The sequence below is a fragment of the Acomys russatus genome, chromosome 27, assembly GCF_903995435.1.
Source record: "Acomys russatus chromosome 27, mAcoRus1.1, whole genome shotgun sequence".
NCBI classification, from domain to species: Eukaryota; Metazoa; Chordata; class Mammalia; order Rodentia; family Muridae; genus Acomys; species Acomys russatus.
In genome coordinates, this window is record NC_067163.1 from 34,454,307 (window position 1) to 34,477,020 (window position 22,714).

Here is a 22,714-nt window from a genome sequence, read left to right on the forward strand (position 1 = left end):
ATTTTAATAGCAGAAATACTTGATTTTTTTTTTTTTTTTTTTATGTTGTGCAGGGAGCTAGGCAGAAACATTTCATTTTATTCTCACAAATACTCCTACAAGTACAAATAATTATCCCTGTTTTGCAGTTGAAGAAGTGAAGACTTTAACGTGGCCAAAGCTAGATAGTAAGAAAGTGTTAACGCGCTCAAAACTGCTAAATTCCTAAGAGTCTGGATGCGCTTGTGTTTTTTATTTTAACTGAAAGCATGAAGGTTGTGTGCGATTGCTTTTAACTGCCCAGTAAAGTGCATAGCTGAGCTGGTAGACGATAAACAGGGAGACAGGTGTTACTTAAGAGAAAGATGGAAGCTGTAACCCGAAGCCTCCTTGGGCGGGGAGAGGTCTGGACGACTGCACCCAAGCTAGGCGCTCCTAGTCTTTCACTTCCAAAGTTGGAGCGCTCCTTGGTGGGAGGAGGGGGAGGGGAGGAGGGGAGACCAGTGACGTCGCTCCACAGCAGGGATAAAACTCCCAGACAGCATTCCCAGCTAGGTCGCAGCTCCGGGAGCTAAGTGGGTTGTCCGGTTCCGGGACTCTCGCATTGTCCAGACCCACCCATCGTTGGACCCATTCGCAGGAAGGCATCATGCCCCAGACCGTGGTCCTCCCAGGTCCTGCGCCCTGGGGCTTCAGACTTTCCGGGGGCATAGACTTCAACCAGCCTTTGGTCATCACCAGGGTAGGTGTTTTCCGATCTCCTTTTTGCTATAGGTCACCTGGCGTTCAGGAGGCGCGGCAAGCGGTCCCCCGGGGGCTAGAGGGAGTGTAACTAAGAAGCCCAGGGAGGGAGGCCGCATGGTGCACTGGCAGGGCCTGAGGGTCTGGCTCCCAGTTGGACTTCAGCAACAAGCTGAGAGGATGCAAAGCAGTTTTGAGATTTAACAAGTCGGCTCACACACTCTGCATCCCTTTTTCTTGGTCCCCTAGCCACGCTGCCAGCAGAGGTCAACTGACAGTGCAAGTTGCTGGACTCAGAGGAGGGTTCCAGAGCTGGGGGTGCTTTTGGCTATCCCCCACCCCTTGTCTTTTAATATAAAACAGACGCAAGGACCGAGAAAAAAGTACCTAGGACTCACAATTACTTGGTGGGGCTAAACTTGCCTCTGAGCAATTTTCTTGCCTGGATGAGAACTTCAGCAGGGTGCTATTCGCAGGACGCAGCTTAGATTGGCCAAGTTAGAACTGTTCATATCAACTCAGGCAGGGAAAAAATTACTAATATGTGTTTCCCAGTTTCCAGGCATTTTGGATAAATATTTTTCCAAAGCTGGGAACTTGGCTGTGGAAGCACTACCTATATAATTCAAACTACAAAGAAAACCTGTGCAATAGTTTACCTGATTAAGAGCAACCAGCTAGTCTGATAACTTTACAAATGCGACTTCAGTAGCCAAACCTAACTGCTTCATTCCATACTACCTAAAGCAGAGCCCAACAAGAAGCGGGGTGTACAAATGAAACCGGGGGTTCCTTTTCTCTGTTTTTTTTTTTTTTTTTTTTTTTTTTTTAAGCAATCATTTCAGTTACTACACTCAAGCCACTTTAAACACACAGGCATAAACTTTCAGATACTAATTTTATTTTCTAAATGTTATGCTTTTCTCACACTCGTACTATGCTTTATGAACAAATGCTTTCTAAGCTGATCATTCACCGATTTTGAGTAGGGCAATATATGTATATATGTCAATATCACCTGTGAAGTTCTGTGCTTTTTAAAAATTCCAAAGCATCTATCACAGGTCTGCCTGCCATGGGTCATTTCAAACTTTGTTTTACATCTTTCGTAAATATATAAACACATCTGACAAATGTTTTTATATGAGACACTAAAACATACCCCCCAGAAATGCTCTTAGGTAGATTAAGCAGAAAATGCTTCCGTGATCAGGGCCAAGCAATTCCTTTTATAGCTTCACCAAAGAAAACAGTTTGCACTGGCTCTACTAAGAAATATGTTTAGTTTATAAGGTTTCACTTGCTCATGTTAAGTAACAGAAGCTCTTGAATTCTAACAAAGAATAAATCAGATTTAAATTAAATCCCAAACAATGAGTCACGTCATAAAGACTCTTGAAGAAAGTTACAAAAAGAATTGTCTTACTAGTATCCTGTAACGTATCTGTCTAATGGACCGCATACTGGTGACACGAAAAGCAACGTTTATCTTAGTGCAATCCCACACCTGCATCTGGACTGTGAAGACTTTCGGTAAATGTATTTGATGTAATGACATTTTTTACTTGAAGAGCCATCCTAACTCGTGTCTAATGTCTGTAACAGCTGTGGACGCTTGATTCAATAATTATGCAGACATTATTATTTAAAGTACCCTTTTTCAATTCTTTTAACTTGTAAGGGAACAGACAACCCTGAACTGTTCAACCCGGGCTGTTCCTTAAGCCATGCATATAAGAGTTTCTTGTTGAACGAATGCAAGCCCACTCGCTTGGGCTTTTATGCCTTTCTGGATTCTTATTAAGAATGTGTCCAGAATAGTTACAGAGACATGAGAAATCATTTGGATAAAAACCTAGGAGGTATTAATCAAAAGTCACTTATTGCTAAGTGGTACAGCCATTCCATTTTGTAATTTTAATATTATTATAGAAAGTACTGATTAACATTGTGTGTAGTTTTTTTTTTTCCTGGACACACACATTCCTCTAAAAAACAGTTACCCTCTTAAAGTTCACAACATCCCTGTAAGAGCAGAAAGAAGAGGGTCCCTTTCAGGCTTAGAGCAATGAGCTTTTAAGGCAGGCTTCGGGGCACTAGTGATCACAAGTGGATCCACCCAGCTCCAGTATGTCCCTCAGTGTCCCTAGTGACATGCAATATGTCAGTGGCCCTGTCCCTTCTACTTCAAGATCTGCCCTCTGCTCTTCAGGCTGCTGTCTTTATTCAAGGTACCATAACTTCCTGCTAGAAGCCTGCACGCCGACTCCAGTTCACCCAGCACATCCTTACCATCCATCTTTTAAAAGTACAAGAGGCCGGGCGCGGTGGTGCACGCCTTTTATCCCAGCACTGTGAGTTCGAGGCCAGCCTGGTCTGTCTGCAAAGCAAGTCTAGGACAGCCAAGGCTTCACACAGAAACCCTGTCTCGAAAAAACAAAAAGAAAACAAAACAAAAAAAGAAAAGTACAAGGGACCATTCATTCTTCCTATTGGACATCGTCAGTGACGTCACTAGCTAACAGCGAACAGAAGGCGTGCCCTTCAGCATGGCTCTTTAATATCTATTCCGACTTCCTTTCTTCCCCGCCTCTCCCTTGCCTTCTCTCACTCCATACAAGGACAGTGCTGCCTGCTTATGGCATCTGGGCTGCTCATGATCTCCCTAGCATGGCTATGCTTCTGATGCACATCACTTTCTCCCAGAGTTCTTTTCTCCAGCCCCAACCCGTGGTCTTCTGTGCCTACGAAAACTATTCAAAACCTTTCCCTAAGCCCTCCTGTAATCGTGGTCATTTCATTTACTTCACAGTCATAGCTTTTCCCCCTGTCCTCTTTTATTATGGTCTATACCACAAATACTTCTGCATGTCCCACTCCATCACTCACTCCTTGAGAGCAACAAACTTTTACATTGGAAACTATTCAATACCTAGCAGCATCCAGTACTTCACATATGCTATAAAATAAATATAGTAATAATATGAATGACTACCTTGCCCACCTTTCACATAACTTTATTGCCCTAAATAGGTAGACTGTGGTCTCTAAATATTCACTCCACAATAAAGGTAACTACCTGTGTGCCTAAGTTCTTAAGGACACAAAAAACTGAAATGCCATACTTACTGTCACAAGAAGTTCCTTACATGGCAGGTATTCTCAAGTCACTTACGTCAGTTTTTGTCCTCCAACAAGCTAGATTTGGACATATCCTTCCTGCCCTGTGCTGTATAAATGCAGACTATAGAGGGCCCTCAATCTCTGAGACGCTGCTGCCTTATAGTGGTATAAAAGTGGCACACCTTCAGTGCAGACCATGCTTAGAGTTTTGGCCTCTCCCTGCACTAGCAACTGGCAGTGTGATACTCTGTCTTGATGCTGGACAGTAGCTAAAAGCCACAACTGGGGCCAACCACATGACCAGGAGAGCAACAGTGAGCCGCTGTAGTGTGTGACACTGCTCTGCTTTAGGGTGTTCAGAAGGTTTGGTATATGACATTTTTGTTCATTAAAAGGGTTTTTCAACTGCATAAAGAAGTTGCGGTTCTTCTTTCAATTCAATTATCAGTGCTCCTTAGGAGATAATGGGGCTCCAAGCAGAGCTTGGGGGGGGGGGGGCTACTGGTGGATAAGCCCTGGGCCAAGGCTGCCAGGTTCTTGGCCTCTTATCCAAAGAATTAAAAATAGCAGCTCACACAGGCTTGCAGAAGTAGCGAGATAACTTTATTCTGAGTGCAGATTAGAGAGAGTGACACAGAGAGAGAGACAGAGAGAGAGAGTCAAACCTGACAGTGGGCTATATGAGTGAGATGACTCAAGGGTCCCGTCATTGTTCTGAACCATTTTTATAGGATATGGAAGAAGAGGGAGTTGCTTGCCAAGGGGTGTCTAGTCTAGGTAGTTCTCTGTGTTGATTGATAAATTCAGATATATAATCATTTTTCTGCTGCCCATGTCCCTTCCCACAATGCAGCTGGTTTTAACTATATACATAGCCAATTGCACATAGATGTAAGATGGTAAATAGGAAATTCTTCTACAGGTATAATAATAAACAGTTTTTGCCTTACTAAGCATGTATGCAAACCAGATCTTCTTTTTGTCACACACAAATTTAATGGGAATCTAGTTGAATAGAAACTGTCTAAATTTGATTGCTACTAGGCGTGAGAAAACACACCATTAGAGATAGGAACACCTGTAGCCTGATATGGCATGGGAAGGAGGTTCTAGAGAAGTCTAAGGTTGTCAAATACACTGTTTGGATCGGGGGGGGGGTGCGTAATATATGCAGGCAGAGAAACTAGACTGCCAAGCGCATCATTACAATATGGTATACAAAACCAAAATTGGGTCCCGGGCTGATGAACTAACTATCTCCAGTGCTCTCCCACTTCAACACGACTTTCTCCATCTGCTTGAAACTGCACTTCACAAAGTTACAACAAGTTTCTGCCCCATAATTATTCAGAAACCCATTAATCAGTGGAATAAATTGTAGTATAATTTGAAGAAACACACACACACATCAAAAGGCAGGAAAATGAACCATCACACTCAAGACTTTGTAGACAACACATGCACTTCATTTTGGGTAAGATAAAAAAAAAAAAATGTAGGTTTGGGACAATTTAAGAGAGAGTGTTACACGTTACGGTTCAAATCTGAAATACTTCCCAGTGCTTTGTGTTTTGAATGTTCAGTCTTTTGCCCATGGTACAATGCTAAGGGCTGAGGCGCTTTCAGGAAGTGGGGCCTGACTGATGGGGGTGATCGCTAGGGCCAAGCCTTTGAAGTTACATCACTTCCAGCCTAGGCAGCCTTCCACTCGCTCTATAAGTTGTTCTTTTCAGATAGACTGTCACACAATGACACAGAACTCACAGAGCAGATAGTTCAAACACTGTATTTCACAGAATAATGTATGAGGTTATTTGGGTTTTTTTTTTTTCTTGTTGTTGTTGTTTGGATTTTTTTTTTTATAAAGAAGACTCAAAGGGCTCTTCTGGAAATTTCCTGACCAAATAGAAAGTGCGTTTACTATCACAGACAAGTCACAAATTGTTGACATTTGTAAATTCCAATTTGAAATGCAGCATAAACTCAAGTTGCTTACACATCATGAAATGAGGATGGATCTGAGGCTGGTGTGTCTTTTCCTCCCTTTCCCCCCCCCCTTCCTTCTCCTCAGAGAGCTTCAGGGTCAGTGTGGCTATGAATGCTGCCTGCACTTAAGTATCAGCTCTAGAGTTTGTCAGTGTGTTGTTAATGCTTGCACGCGCGTGCACGTGCACACAGACACACACACACACAGGCTGTTACTTCAATCTAAACTTAATTTGAGGTTTGAAAACTTAGAATGGGATGTTTATAGTTGGAAAGACTGAAGTGAATGAAACCCTGTGAAATTTTGTGTTAGCAAAGACCATGTCTACAGAGAAGCACTGGTTCATCTGTCTATAATGTTGATTACAAAGTATACTGTTAAAAAAGTGAAAGGCCCCGAGTGAGTGCAGTCATAACTTAGATGGATCTCTCCCCTTTGAGAATCTCATCTATCAGTGGAAGAAAGGACATGTACATAAACTATCCTGACAAATTGGTCCAAAATGCCTCAAGGAAAGTATGGCTTAAAGTATAGCAGGGCTGGAGGGGGGCACAATAGTGGAAAGATTACCCACTGGGAAGCTGCACCGAGCAGTAGAAGAGCCTGTGCTAATAAGTGAAACAACCACAGTAGAAATTTCAGATTTTTTACTGAATGGATAACCCCACAGAAGTGTCTTACGACTTATGAACATCAATTTCCTCATATTAAAATAACAGTAGTAACTGTCTTGCAAGATTGTCTTAAGAACTAAACCAGATAATACCCCATAACAACAACAACAACAATATGGCAGTAAAATAATTGCTTTTGGCCCAAAACTGCATATTAGAATCATGCAGATCATTTCAAAAACACCTATGCCCAGGGTCATGAGGACATTTTGCTGTATATAATATGAGAATGTCCTTCAGGAAACTTCCATAGTACCCAGCTCCTGGAGGGATTTATATACCTCACAAGGGTTCCAAAGTTCATTTGGTAGAAAACTGGGGAGGTAGGGGGGGCAGCAGGGGGAGGACAACATGGTTCATATGAAGAACAGAAATCATCTAAGGTAATTGTAAATAACACAGCTCCTGGGTCCTTTCCTAGAGATTCTGAGTTTTGATTCCAGACATCTGATACGGGATGAAATCTGATACAGGGGCCAACAAGAACCCCAGGTGATTCTTGTATTGGGGAAGTTTAAAATCATGATGCTGGGTGATTGTCTGCAGGTCTGTGGTAACTTTAATGGTTAAGAACCTTAGTGAACACAAACACAAAATAATTCCTTTTAAGACTCCATGCTTCATTTCACTTCTCTGTTCTCTCAGCTGGAGAAAGCATAGTAATAATAGTCTGTGAGCCCGCCATAAAGATACAATGTGTTAATACAATGATAAAAACATTAAAAGAATACAGTAGTATAAGTTAATCATGGAGAATGGATTCTTATACCTCCGTACATAATTTAACTTACAAAAACAAAGTCAAGTTAACAGTCATTTTAGCCATTAGTCATTCTAATCATCATCCTCGCTGCAAGAGAAGACTAAGAACAATCAAAGGCATTGTATGTCTCCATCTCCCTATATCCAATTTCTACCTGATCCGTCCGACTGTGGAGGATTAGAAACAGTAAGTACCATGCTGAAAACAAAGTTAGAAGCGGGCTCTGCCATCACTAGCCACATTCCCTGGTTGCCTTCCCCTCTGGCTTCATTTCTGTTGCTGGGATACAATACACAGACCAAAAGCAGTGTAGAAGGGGAAAGGGTCGTGTGTTTCAGCTTACAGTTCCAGGCCACAGTTATCACTGACGGAGGCAAGAGGAAAGCCAAGGCGGGGCTTCTTCCTACTTCACATGGCATTATATACTCGTTTCACAACCAAGACACAGCAGGGACTACAGAGGAAGCTGCTTGACAACTGGACAGTTTGAACTAGTTTTTTCTACTCAGTTCACGACCACCTGCTGACAACAACCGGCTCTTCCAATAGCGATCAACAGTCAAGACAACCCCCTACAGACAACCCCACAGGTCAATTTAATCTAAGCAGTTCTTAGATTAATTGAGGCTGAGTCAATGGAGGCTGATTAATAATGAAGGCTGTCCTCTCAGATGACTCTGTGTCAAGATGACAGTTAAATGCCTGGTGACATGGTCTTGTAGCTGTCCTCAGCTCTGCAGGAAGCCCTGGGTACTTAAACCTTTTTTCTTGCAAGAACACATCAGTCCTTTCTGCTCAACTTATCATACGACATGACCAAGACAATGAAAACAATGTATAAAATGTAGCATTTTGCATAAAGAAGATGAAATCCTTAACTTTAGTGTTTACTTTTAATGTTAGTGCCCTCTAGTATCAACTAGTACTCAACTTTGATATTTGATGTCTGCTCAATATATAAAGTCAATATTCATTACTTTTTCAACATTTAAGTTCTGATATTTGTTAAAATGTGTATAGATATTTAACCTGCCCAGAAGCACAACATACTAGCACAGATACATGTAAACATACACATACACACAGCTCAGTTTTCCATCCATAATAACCAAATTTAAAACAACATTTCCAGATCCAGACTGAGTGTTCTAGAGTCTGTTCAACTGTATCATTAAACCTAAAAAGGCCTTCTCAAACAGACACACTAAGCCTTGTTTCATGTTTTAGCCCAAGTGAAACACTCTGAACCTTCAAAGCTGAAAAATAGAAAGCACTGCCCTTTGACATTCTTTATTGAAAGAATAGTAAATGATTAGGATTATATTTATCTGTACAAGGGCCATTGAGTATAGAAATCTTGTCCCAACAGTCCTAGATCCAGGAGAACTTCTAAATGAAAGTAACTATAAAGTCACTTTCAAAGACTAAGGCTTAATACGCCCAGCTGTCTTCACCACACTTCTATTAATTGTTTCCACCAGAAAAATCTTCATGACACAGAAACTAACCAAGCACAATAAACCTAGCAATAGTACTGGAGACCTAGGGCACATGAGAATTTACTATTTTTGTACTTTTATCTACTTAGATGAACTTGAATCTCTCAACGGGTTCAGAATGGAACAGTATAACCAAACAGAGACCAGCAAGATTGACTAGTAATCCTAAAGTAACAGTTCAGGAACAGTAGAGTTTGTTCTGGGAGCGATCTGAGGTTTAAAATAAGACTCATGGGTAGTTGTGATTTACATTGCCAGTTTCCAAACATAACAACGCTAAGTTCACAATAACAAACATAAACTGGGCCCAGAGGATGGCTCAGTAGGAAGGGCCCTTGCTGCACACACATGAGGATCTGAGTTCGGATCCCTCCCCCACCTCCAGGTAATAAGTCTGGCAGGGCTAAACCTGTAGCCAGATAACTGTGGAGTCACCACAGGCTTCTCCTCAGGCAGCCTAGCAGGAAAATGGGGAGTTACAGGTTCAGTAAGAGATCCTGTCTCAAAGTAAATAAGGAAAACAACTAATGTCCTCCTCTGTACTGAGAGCACACATGAGGGTGTGTGTGGTTGTGCCTGCGAGTGCAGGCACAGAGAGAGGGAGAGAGAGAGCATATATACACAAAACACACACATATCCATAATTTTTTAGTACAAGACAGAAAAATGGGACAAAGAAATTACCCAGAAAAAAAATGAGGGTATGATTCAGCCATCGTGGTGCTTTCCAGCACTCAGGAAAGCAAAGGCAGGAAGATCGCTGTGAGTTCCAGGCCAGCCTGGTCTACAAAGCGAGTCACAACCTCCTGTTTCTGCCTCCCTGAGTGCTAGCGTTACAGGCATGCACCACTGCTCCCAGCTTGATTTTTAACTGGATATCCAGTATAGTAATATTACACGTTCTACATTTCTAAACCTTAAAAATACAGTAACATGCCAGGCATGATGTAGCACACCTTTAATCCCAGCACTTGAGAGGCAGAGGTATGCAGATCTCTGTTGAGTTTGAGGCCAGCCTGGTCTATAGAACTAGTTCCAGGATAGCCCAGGCACAAAGAAACCTTGTCTCAAAAAATAGGGCAAAAGTAATATCTGTATATTTTCCTAAAGTATTCCTTCCACTTTCCACTTCAAAAAAAACACATTTTTGATAGAAAGAAGAAAATTAATCTTGCTTTTCCCCTATTTTGAAGATTCTCTGATTTTTAAGTAATATGTGTAAAGCATTTATATTTAATGTAGCTACCCATCTGACTTAATTAAAACCTACTATCTTATTAGGTGTTTTCTATTTATTCCATCTGTTCTTCGTTCATGGAGAAGATCCAATGACTGCGTACAAACTTCCTTTGTGTCATTGGTTCCCAGGGGTTCTTTACACTCAGGCTAACTCACACCAAACTATGTACTGGTTTACTTGAGCTTTTCTTTTTTTTTTTAAATTTTATTTTATTAATTTATTCATATTATATCTCAATGGTTATCCCCTCCCTTGTATCCTCCCATTCTTCCCTCCCTCCCATTTTCCCCTTACTCCCCTCCCCTATGACTTCCTCCCCCTGTATATGCTCATAGTGTATCAAGTCTCTTCTTGGTAGCCTGCTATCCTTCCTCTGAGTGCCACCAGGTCTCTCCATTCAGGAGCTTTTCTTAACAATTAAGATGTTTGCCACGCTCTGTCACGAGTGAGCCCATGCCTAGCCACAGGCTTTCTCTTCCTTGGAGGTATTTATCTTTCCTTGAGTTTCTGGTTTTCTTCCCAGTGACTTCAGTTCTCTAAAGTGTTATAAATGTTTATATTGTCAGCTCAGGAGTGACTCTGTCCCCAGATTTCCACACTTAGTTGTGCTTGTCTTAGTGTAAGCTATTATAACTGGGTGGTTTTTCAACAAAAAAAATTGTTCCCTATAGTTCTAAAAGCTAGAAATCTGAAGTTATGGCACCAACATGTTTGGATCCTTGCAAGGGCTCGCTTTCAGATTTCAAATAACCAACTTCTGCGTCCCTAGAAATGGCAAAATAGCAACAACAACCACAGCAACAAAGGAGGTCTGTTTGCAAGGGTGCTAGTCTCAGTAATGATGGTTTGAGGATGCTGACCTTCCCAAGGGCTTCTCCTCCAAAAGTCAACACTTTGAAAATATTTCAGCATATGAATTTGGGGGACACAAAAATTTAACCCATGCTGCTTCCCTCAACATAATGTTAAAAATTAAAAGTTATCAAGTTGATAAAGTAGTTTTAATTCAGGTACCAAAATTGCCAAACTGTAGAAAAACTTTTCTCAAAATAGAAATTTCTGGCTTAAAAAAAAAGAAACCTTTAAAATTATTGGTTTTCAACAGAGAAAATGTTCATAGATGTAGTTACATAAAATATTCAAAAGATAACAAGAGATACAATGTTACTTAAAGCACGTCTAGTATAAAAAGTATTTAACATAATAAAATATCACTAATACAATTGATCAACTGAGAGTTCTTTTTAAATTAGGTTTAAGATTTCACAAGTGAAACACTGAAATTTTTTTCAAGGATAACACACAAATATTAAGTACAAAACCCAAGATACAGCTGGACATTGGATTTTAAATGGTGTCTTCATTTCTTCCAGATCACTCCAGGAAGCAAGGCTGCAGCTGCCAACCTGTGTCCTGGAGATGTCATCCTGGCTATCGATGGCTTTGGCACGGAGTCCATGTCGCATGCTGATGCGCAGGACAGGATTAAAGCTGCAGCATACCAGCTGTGTCTCAAGATTGACAGGTGCACCTTGCCTAATGGGGTCAACACTTGATCTGTTGGGTTTTGTTTTGTTTTGTTTTGTTTCAGAAGAACCTGAATCCGATCTCCAAAGGGTCTCATCTGCCTCATGAGAAATGTCTTAGACCTAGAATTTTGATGGAGTTCTTTACGTATCAGCTGCTTGATTCTCATATTCATTGAAATCGGTCATTCTAGCATTTGTGGGTGAACCAATTTCAAAAAATGATTTTTCTGAAATGTCAAAATTAAAATGGTGCAAAGGAATGGCTTCTTCATAGTAGCCCTGAGACTTGCTATGAAAATAAAATATTAAAGCCATGAAAACACAAGGCAGAATGAACAGCTGGCCATATCTGTGACATGGAATAAGACAAAGATGCTCCATAAAGAAATCTCTTGGTTTTCTCGACCTGACCATGTTAAATTTGGTTGCTAATATCCTTTATACTCTCAGCTGTTTTGTACAGATTCATATCAAGAGACTATTATAAGGTGTCAGTGACGCATGTGCATATGTTGAATATGCAAATATTCCCATCCCGCCTCCTAAAGTAGAACCCAACTCCTTGTTATGAGAGCCTTGATGTGAGGCTGAAAACAATGAAATAACAACTGCTAATAATGACCTTTTGCATGTGATTATCACGTTGCTTTTGTACGCACAATCACCTCCATTGGTACAGAAGACTCGATCCATTAGCCATCCATAAACTCCATGAAATAAAATAGATTCTTTCCTGCCTGAGTCTGTACCTCTGTGCCACAGGTACACAAGGAGAGCTGAACAAACCACAGTTCTTTGATGCCAGTCACACAGTCATGCAGCCCATCTCCCCCTCGCTCCTGTGGTGGCCTTAGTAGGAGAGGACAGAAGAGAGACCTGGGCAGCTTGCCTCCTGGTGTCTTCAACGTGTTTCTAAATCCCCCCTCCCCCCGCCCTTCTGTTGTTATCACACACACTGGCTGTGCACTTCCACCAGAAACCACACCGTGCACTCCAGGCAGTCTTACTGTGATCTCAGGTCATCGAAGGGATCTAGAAACATAAGACTAAATAGGGATATACAGAATAAATCAAAAATAAGTTCTTTTGGATGGAATTAGCAAAGGTTGCTAGTATTTAATGTATATTTTAAAAAAAGTGTCCTAAAAAAAAAGAAGAAAAAGAAGAGTGTCCTTTGGACTTAGAGTTTGCAAACTTCCTTTATTTGCAGGGCAGAAACTCGCCTATGGTCTCCTCAGGTCTCTGAAGATGGAAAAGCGCATCCTTTTAAAATCAACTTAGAAGCTGAGCCACAGGTATGAAGTTAAGAGTCATATTTTCTGCTGGGGTGTGGCTTCCCATGTGGAAAAGTGGCAAATATAAAAATCAGAACAAGTCGCCCATGAGGCTGTGAATCTACTTTCTAAGATTAATCTATGTGATTCATGTTTTCTTACATCTGGGGAAAACGGAGGGAGTGTCTAGGCAAGTATCTGTTTTAAAGTCAAATATATTCTCTACTGGGCATCTTAGTGTATGTCTGTAAGACAGAGGCAGGATTGCTCCAAGGTTGGTGCCAGTCTAGAACAGACAGGGAGTTCAGGCCAAGCCAGCCAGTGCTATATATTGAAACCATCACACACACATACTCTCTCTCTCTCTCTCTCTCTCTCTCTCTCTCTCTCTCTCTCTCTCTCTCTCTCTCTCTCTCACACACACACACACACACACACACACACACACACACACACTCAAAATGGGAAAAAATACATTCTCATTAGGAACAATTTGACTAAATATACACAAAGTCCACTTTTTTTTTTTTTAAATTTCTAGTGATAGACTTCTACAAAATAAAGGGCCATGGTGTAATCTAAAAACCTTAAGTTGTTCAAATAAAGCAAAATCAGAGGTAGGCTGTGCCACTGGAGACAGGTGCCTCTGTTCTGATACTTAGATCTTCAACCCTTTGAGATCTTTGCGGAGGTCTTATTTTGACATCCTTCTTTAATTCTCAGTTCTGACATTCTATAATGAAATTTACCTGACCCCCAAAAGAACTAAACTGCATTATCACAGAGATACTCTGCTCAGGCAGCCGACTTATAAAAGATAAAGGCCTTTTCCCTTGAGGCAACCCAGTCTCATGAGCCATGTGAATCTAATCATCTGATGATGGTTATCCGGCTGTCTACTTTCAGAAAATTCCGCCCCCCAAAAAAACTGAAATGGAATCAAACCTCGATTGTAATACACTGGAAAATCTAATTAAGAATGGGGTTTTAGAACCTCTACTTGGAAGCTGCCAAGGCTTAGAGATACAAAGATACGTGTTTAATATCATCTTTGAAACAAGCTATTAAATGCTAAGTTTCCCTAGCATGTAGTTTTCTTTCTACCTAGGGGAGAGTGTCTGGAAACATATTTATAATCCACACACCAGCTTTATTGGCTCCTTAGTTTGTCCTCCATGTTTTCTCCTTGCCCCAGTAGGTCTCTGTTTTCTCTTCATAAAATAGATACAGCACAATGTAAGTACAAGTGTCGCGTAGGCTACTAACATTTAAATAAAGCGACATAAGCAAAGGCCTGGAACTAGTCAAACGAGTGGGAGCCCTGATGCTTAGGATCTTCTGTCCTTAACCCCCAAGCTGTGTCAGAAGCCTCTGTGACTTCCTTGACAATATGCCCCTGCTAACACAAGGGCTCCTGCTTTCACTGCCGCTGTGGGACTATGAGGAGGCCGTTCCTCAACACTGTTACACGGGTCGTTCTAAATTGCGCTCGTTTCAAAGCTTTGCTTTAGTTCAAATACAGTCCCCTCCCTGGCCCACACACAGGAAAGGACACATAATACGCAGTCTTTGCCCAGAAGAAGTTATAAGGTTCTTGCCCTAGCTTTTGACTACAAGGGAAGGGAAGGATCTGTGCCTAAAAATTACGAGCAAAAAGAAGAGAATATGGGCCTCAAAGAAAGTGAACAGGATATAGACTATTCTAAAGACAAGAGGCACAAGTCTGTACTCCTCACTGAGGCTCCTTGAGGCATAGCCCTCAGTAAGAACCCAGTAAATCACAGACTAGTGAGTGAGTGGAATTAAATGGCTGGAGGATGAACTGCATTTCCCAGCAATGATGAGGATGGGCCCTAGGACCAGTTCCCAGGGGCTGCTCCTCCATCTTTTAAGACTTTTCATTCTTCAAAGTAAGTGAGCAAATGATGAAAAGGATGGGAGAGGTAATACAGATTGACTGTCCCCTACTCAAAAAGTGCTTAGGACCAGAAAGTTTATGTTAATTTGAAACATTTGTATGTACCCAGTGATATACTTTATGGAAGAGACTCAAGCCTAAACACAAAATCTAATTTTGCCTTCTTTTACATCTCGACACATAGGCTCTGGATAATGTCCCACTTTAATTGGGACCCAATGCATGAGACCAGGCAAGGGATTTTCTGTTTATGACATCATATCATTGCTCAAAAATGTTTCTGGTTTTGGAGCACTTTGTATTTCTGGGTTTTGGGTTAGGGATACTCAACCTGTGCACATGGTAAAGAGAGGCCTGAAAGCCCTTGGTGGCTCACCTGGCATGTCAGAGCCCTATATGTTGGCTAGTAGCACCTCTAGTCAGCGCTTGGTCTGACCCAAGGAAAGGCTAGAGGAAACATCAGGCTGTAGGTACACGTGTATACACAGCCATTCGCAGTAATGCACAAGCCTGCTTACTTCTCATCCACATAGGTTCGTCACTTAAAGGCAACACACATGAAAAGGAGACCCTTGGGCCTCTGCATGCATCTGCTGGCTGTCCAAACTCTAGAGTGCAATAGACAAAGCCCCCCATTTCTTTGTCCATTCACAGCCACCTCGAACACTGCATTACACGCACACTTTTACAAATTACACTCCTATCCCAGATGTCTCCTTGTTTTTAAATCTCTAACTCATGAACACAAGATGTAAGGTCTGGGGTAACTAAGCAGGTTCAACGGATGGACCAAACTCTGGGTGATGCTATCACAGTTACCACTCCCACCCCTTACGGGTTTATTAAACCAAGATATACTTAAGCCATGACAGAAGCCTGTGTTTTCCTACCATCTCTTCAGAATTTAGGGTCAATGATAATTCCTGAGCTCGAGTGAGAAAAGAGATCTCTTTACAAAAGAGATCTCTGTATGCATTAACTTAAAATTATCACTCTTTTTAAAGAATTAGCTTTTAAGGCATAAGTCTAATATTAAATATTCTGTTCTCTTAGTAATCATTTTATTAACCCAGATGTTCTGAACTTAAGGGTTAGAAAATACCAATTTTTATATATTTTTTTACAATTCTACAAATAGAGAAAAGGAAATGAATTTTGCTTATTAAAAAAGTGAAAAGAGTGACGATTAGGTTAACAGCTACAGCAGGCATTCAGAGGAACCTTTTAAAATTCCATACATTTGAGTCATGCCCAGCTCTTACTGGTTCCCTCTCCAAGAAGCCAGTGTTTGACAGGCTCAGAGATAAGAACAGTTCTAGCTCTCCTAATCATCAAAGGGTTTTCCCTTGTGCAACATGACTAGTTCACATGGTACAGGCATTTGATCCACAAAAGACCTGAATCTCAGTGTGGCTCTGCCATCGGAGCGTCCCGGCTACAACATAGAGAGAGTCCCTACTAGTAGATTAAACATTTGTGGCTTTTACATTTGGAGGGAGGGGGAAAAAACCTAAATTTTAACTAATACACTCTTTTACAAAATATTTGCTTTCCTCATTAATGAGAACTATGAAAATAGAGCAACTTTCTGGAAACCAGAGGTATGTCAGCTGGGGAGACAAATGCCATCAGCGTTTTTTAAATGCTATCATAGGAGAATAGTAAAGTGACAATAAACCATAAAATATCTGAGTTGTTGTTTCTCAACTCAAGTCAAATGATTATAGTAAGTATTATGACCTTTGGTATGGGATAAAATATTTTTTCTTGCCTAGTCACTGAAAGTGAAATACTATGTCCCATTATCTAAGAACAAGACCAAGTAATATTTTCTTTGTTAGTCTAGCCTTGAGGACTTGTTCTTACATAATTATAATAACTGTTATAAACTTTTAATGGCTAGATATTTTTTATCTTTCCATTCTATCATTAAAGAGAAATAAATAAATATCACTAAATTGTAACACCTTATAGATTCAGATCTTAGGCTCCTGAAGGTCCTTGGCAGTTGTTAGGATCAGTTTCCAACAACTGAATGAATTCATCCCCCTTGAGCCTGGTGGTCTGTGAGTAAGCCTCTGACCTTTTTCTAACCAAGGCATCTCTCTAGATGGCTGTGTGGCTAGTTCTCCTCCAAAGCTTTCTTTCTTAAGTAAACTGTACTCTCATCCCTGCCACAGAACTCAAAGGTATGGTGTCCCAGTCATAACAAGAGAGATGCTTTTTAGGAACAAAGGGAAAAAATGGCTCTATCTAAGCAGGAAGAACATCCTGCCCGTGTCTTTGTAAAGAACTGTGCCTTCCAATTACATGTGCAGTCACGGTTCGGTTCCATAAAATTGACTTCAATCTCCAGTGTTTCGGTTAACTAGAAGGCTCTGTACGAAGCAAGCTCTCTCACCAACATTTCCCCTAATGCTCCTCTAGTCTGGTGAGTGGCTGGAAACACTCATCAGAGGAAGATGATGGTTTTGAGACTGGCTTTGCTTTCCCCTTGAAGGGTGAGCCTGAGTGGATAACTTCATAAAATTCAAGGGTGGTGCTACAGATCCGTGGCCTCGCTTGGGCTTCATGTCATTTGTTCCTTGTTCCCCTGCGGTTCTGATATGAAAGATTTAGACAACAGTAGACAAAGAAGAAAAAGTCGGGCCTACAGCTTCAGATAAGACAGTAATGGCTGTGACCCTTCGTCTATGAGCAATGTCATCAAGTAAGAAACCGAAGGTGAACTGTCTTTGAGTGTTGTTCCTGTTTGGGTCATTCGCATTACCTGGGAGGCCACTTTCAAGAGGCATTCCATCAGATGCATAACTTTTGCCCTGGCTGCCCTAATGTTTCACTACTTCAAAATATTATTCCTTAATATAAACCTCTAATGTTTTAAAACCCATATTTTAAAATTGGGAATTAGCTTGAATGACTGCTTTTTTTGGATAAGAGTTATCTGATGGCTTTCTCTGGATAGAATAAACACAAAAGCTGGATTATATAGAAACTTCTATATAAAAATTTGTGTTGCATCTGCTTTTCTGTGAAAAGTAGGGGGAAAATGAAGTTAAAGTGGACTAGCAGGCATCTAATAGCTTTGTCTTTTGGATCTGTTTGACCATCAACAATGATGTCAGGCTTGGACAGGATGCTGCGTCTCTCTGCCATCATTAAATTTCTTGTTTAACTTTGGTGTATACACTTTGTACTTTGAGAGATGACTCTAGAAGACCATAAACTAATGCTTTGCAAAGCCTAAACAAACATGTTTTAGCTTGTATTAGGCTTCCTTTTATGATGTGAGTAGAAAATAAAGTGATTTTTTTAAACCAATTATACATTTCTAACAAGAGTGAGTTGGGGGTGAGGAAGCTGGGAACTGGTTAGCTTATTCACTGCCATTTGCAAATACCTAATGAGAATTATAAATGCACAAATGGCTTCAGAGGAGATGGTCCCTTTATAGGACAAGCATCATCCATGTTTATTCTTTTATTTGAAGGCTTATGAAACAAAAACTGGAGGGAAATGTTTTCCCCAATCAAAACATGTTAAATACTTATTGTAAATGTGATACTATTTAACAAGATTTTAAAGACACTTAGTACTTTATTCTGAAAAGCCGACTAGGTTCCACAAAGCTTAAATAGCTTGTTTTATCCTGACTGATTCTCTCTATAATTAGTGTGGAAGATTTATAATCCATCAAAGCTAAATTGGGCAATTAGCCTCTGTCTTCTTTCATATCAAAGGGAGTTGCAAAGGCTCAAACCATGAGTCCTGCCAGTACTTACAATGATTTCTGCCACACTTTTTTCAAGTCATGATAATGGTTATTCAAAATGGTAATAATAAAACACAGCCAGTCCAAATTCGTCATAAAGTCAGCTAGCACCCGCACCCTCCCCCCAGACTCTACGACTATGTAAATGTTGGCACACATTTTCACTATGTTATGCGGCTCAAAGCTGGGACACTTCTAAAACTATGTTTGGGTGGTTTCGGTACCTAATGGCAGCAAGAATGTTGTCATCCAGCCAGTACCTCAGCATGGAGCCTTTTTTGTAGAGGAAAAACAATAGATGACCAGGGTATTGATTAGTCTAATAATACTATGCCATCATGGGCTAAGTTGTACTCAACTTAAACCTTTTGAGCTTCAGGGGAGTGTTAACATGTGTGTCCCAGGTTGAGGAAACAAACCCTGCTCTTCATCCATCACAGCGTCTCAGGTGGCTTGACACTGAGGGCAGATGGAGACATGACTCATTAGCTAGGAGTTAGTTGAAGCTGTGTTCCATTTGACTGCCATAACTATTTTTAACAAGGCCGGTAATAATAATGCATTATTATTTCAAATCTGTGTGCACCACTGCACACTCAGGAATGAAGACTGTAAAGATGGATGTAACCCCTTCTGACAGATAAAAACATTCGTACAGAGACCAGTGCCATCCATATTTTCTCATTCCTACTAGTTTCCTCTGGTGCTCCTAACACAAGAATTAACAGGTTTGAAAAATATGCCTGTCTTCCAAATTAGAAAACTCTATTCTTGTGCTTAGATTGTATCATTTGGGCATGTTTCAAACTCAAAGCTTGAGACTTTGCTGTGTGGTCTTGTTCCTCAGGCAATAGAGTGAAAATCTGTTTTTAATTACACGCGCACGCGCGCACACGCACACAAACGCACACACAGCTCGTCTCTAGGTTGTGTTAAGCTGTCCTCCAGAAAACAATCATGAAGAATTCTTTAAATACACATGCAACAGGTTCACAACAAAAGAAAGGAACTTTATGTGTTGTGTACCTGCTTCCATAAAGTCTTTCTGTTTGCCTTGCTTTTTTAAAATACAGCCACGCTCATTAATGATTTGAGGTTTGTTGTTTTAGATATTTTTAAAAAATAATAATTTTTGCCCAGATTAGTTTAAATGATACACAATAGTTATTCACAAATGCTTATTTGCCTACTGATTTTAACCCTCTCACTTCTTCAGGGTTTTTTGGTTTGGTTTTTGTTGTTGTTTTGGTTTGGTTTGGTTTTTTGGGGGTTTTGTTTTGTTTTGTTTTTGGTTGGTTGGTTGGGGGTGTTTGTTTGTTTGTTTTTTAAGATAGGGTTTCTCTGTGTAATCTTGGCTGTCCTGGACTCATTTTGCAGACCAGGCTGGCCTCAAACTCACTGAGATCCACCTGCCTTTGTCTCCCTGAGTGCTGGGATTAAAGGTGTGTGCCACCATGCCCAGCTCCTCTCACTTCTTAAAATGGAGGAGAATTCATTAAGATGTGGTGGCAGCATCTTGCCTGGGGTGTGTGGACCTAGCTTGTTCATCAGTGTCTCAAAAACGAAAAGGTATTTATAGAGGGCAAAGTACCTATAACCGTAGCTAGAGAGAATATTAAGTCTGATGATTTTTTTTTCTAAAACTAAAAATCTCACTTTTAGTACACTGTTTTTGGAGTTTCATAAAAAGGAAGTAGTTGAAGCCAGAAACGGAGAAGGCCAGACAGTGTTTGAATTTTGAGACATCTACTGAGGTCCAGCCCATCGTATCTAACATTTGATACATGAATGCAGCATGTGTAAATTTCACAGATGAGGGAGAAAAAATGGACCCTAACTCCTCCCCTAACCTTTTTTTTTTTTTTTTTTTTGCTAATCCTGTAGCAGGTAAAGATGCCTTGATTTAACAACAGCAGCGTTGCTGCCGGGTTTTGTTCATTAACAGCTCTGTTGTGCGTTCTCTGTGGCTCTGTGTATTTTGTCTGCCATGTACAGGAGTTCAAACCCATTGGTACCACACACAACAGAAGGGCCCAGCCTTTCGTGGCAGCCGCAAACATTGATGACAAAAGACAGGTAGTGAGCGCTTCCTATAACTCACCAATTGGGCTCTATTCAACTAGCAATATCCAAGATGCGCTCCACGGACAGCTGCGGGGTCTCATCCCCACCTCACCTCAAAAGTAAGTACTGACCTTCACTTTTGGCCACTGTTCCTCAGGAAGCCGTTTCTTTGCAGGGGTCCAGGCCTTGCCACTTCCTCCTTTACGTTCATGAAGGCGCCATCAGATTTCTGTTTTTTTAAAGCGAGACATCTAAAACGTGGTTCTAATTGCTCCAGAGCCCTGTCAGCCAGTTCCTGAATGTTTAGTGGCTACGTGGATTTAAAAAATGAATAAATAAATAAAAAGAATCTCTGGTCCTGCCAACATCCTTCTTAGCCATGTCGATAGGTGCTGGTAAATTATTCTCTCTGTGTGATTCTCATGAATTCACATTTTACTCCCTAGAGATCAAGCCTGCCCACTGAGGGATTTTTCTTTAACCCTTTGTTTTTTGCAGGATGTGAACTACTTTGAACATAAGCACAATATTCGGCCCAAACCTTTCACAATTCCAGGCCGAACCAGGTCATAAATTCTGAGATTCTGGAGTTTGACGTGCATGTCGCTTAAATCAGCTCTTACTAATCCCTGGGGAGAGTAACTTCTAGGTGTCTGGAGTTACTTTTCATTGTGAAGCTTATTCCAAAAGCACAAAGAAACAGCTCAGTTAGCAGCTAACAATAATAGCCAAATAGCATCCATGACTGAGGGTAAATATTGACCAGATGACAGGGCTGTGAAATTTTAGGTGATCACCATGTGTATTTATAACTAGAAGCTCTGAGGATCCCATCCAGAACACGGTGACCTTTTGAGTCAGACATATGTACCCTGTCCCAGGTCAGGAAAGCCCGCCCAGCTTGCAGGGACAAAAAAAAAAAAAAAAAAAAAAAAAATGGTTTGAAACTAGCCCCAGGTAGTAGCAAGGGGAAGCTGGGATTCCTCTCTGTAGTTTGACAGACTCTTGTCATCCCACCTCAGTGCCTGCTTGCTTCTCTTGGCACCTTCAGACCCACAATTTTAGCCCTTCTATAAGAACAACTGCTCGTATTTATGGATCATATTACGCAAAGGTCAAAAAAGGCTCCTTGAGACAGAAACTTTTCTATCTGGTGAAACTCAATCTAACCACGCGCCCTGCTGACTCTCACAGGACATGTTGTATAAACCACAATAACAATAACGAATAAAATCTAAATTCTCATCTGCCAAGCAAAGAAGTGATTATGGCTGTACCGTCTTCCCCAGACTCCTCTCTAGAAATCGAACTTCAGTTGAAAGGCATGCCAAAACAGCAACCTCAGGAAACCTCAGACCACCACTCCGACCTTCAGTTGGTTAATCCAAGGAAGCTGTTTATCAGACTAAGTTGACCCTATCTGGCCAGCAATATTGCACAATGGTTTGCATCAGCTGCCCCAAACTGACAACCCAGAGGCGAACTCATTCTATAGGCATGATGTACTCAACCGCCCATAGTTTGCTTTATGGGGAGGAGTAATGAAATGATTGTACATGCCAGTTTACTGAAATGCTCAACACTCCATGTTAACTAGTACAGTTCACAATTATGTGACTGACCCTGTGGGTACTTAACTTCTCCTGTGGCTAGCAAATAATAACCCAATATATGATTTTTTTTTTTAAGTGTAGACCCTTCAGTGAGCTACAGGAAGGGCCAGATGATTGTCTCAAACTAAACCACACAAGTTTCATAATGTCAGACACAGAAAGAAACGTGAATGCAAGAATGAGAGAAAGATGCTAAGAGAACTGTGATGCCAAATGCAGGGTCTTTGTCTGACGAGCTCCATGTTGTAGGCCCCCCCCCCCCGACACCTAGAAATGAGCCTGGAACATAATGAGTGCTCATCATGTGTACCTCGGGTAGAAGAATAAAATCCCAAGAGTCCCCAGTACTTCCTGGGTGGGAGGCAGAAGAGTCAGAAGCTGTTAGGCCTCTGTCCACCTTTCGACTCGCCACCATTGTTTTGTTACCTGTTTCCATCCCTCTTCTCCTTTCAACTTCTCCCCTTTTTTTCCAGTACTACCCCCACACCACTCTGCCTCCAGTCCCGTAACACACAGTATTAAAAGTTTAAAATGCTAT

The 22,714-nt window shown here is 41.0% G+C and overlaps 1 protein-coding gene across 3 annotated transcripts in view; it reads left to right on the plus strand.

The window, feature by feature from the left end:
• The first annotated feature begins 492 nt into the window (after window positions 1-492).
• Window positions 493-22,714, plus strand: part of Pdlim3 (PDZ and LIM domain 3) — a 30,906-nt gene continuing 8,684 nt past the window's right edge. Inside the window, exons 1-4 of one of the 3 annotated variants that reach the window (XM_051169718.1) lie at window positions 493-721; window positions 11,380-11,531; window positions 12,746-12,830; window positions 21,062-21,129. In XM_051169718.1, coding sequence (XP_051025675.1) covers window positions 629-721; window positions 11,380-11,531; window positions 12,746-12,830; window positions 21,062-21,129 — 398 coding nt within the window. In that variant the 5' untranslated portion in view covers window positions 493-628. Of the gene's footprint in view, window positions 722-11,379; window positions 11,532-12,745; window positions 12,831-20,494; window positions 20,683-21,061; window positions 21,130-22,714 lie in introns of all 3 variants that reach the window. The other 2 variants (XM_051169720.1, XM_051169719.1) reach the window with 2 other exon arrangements.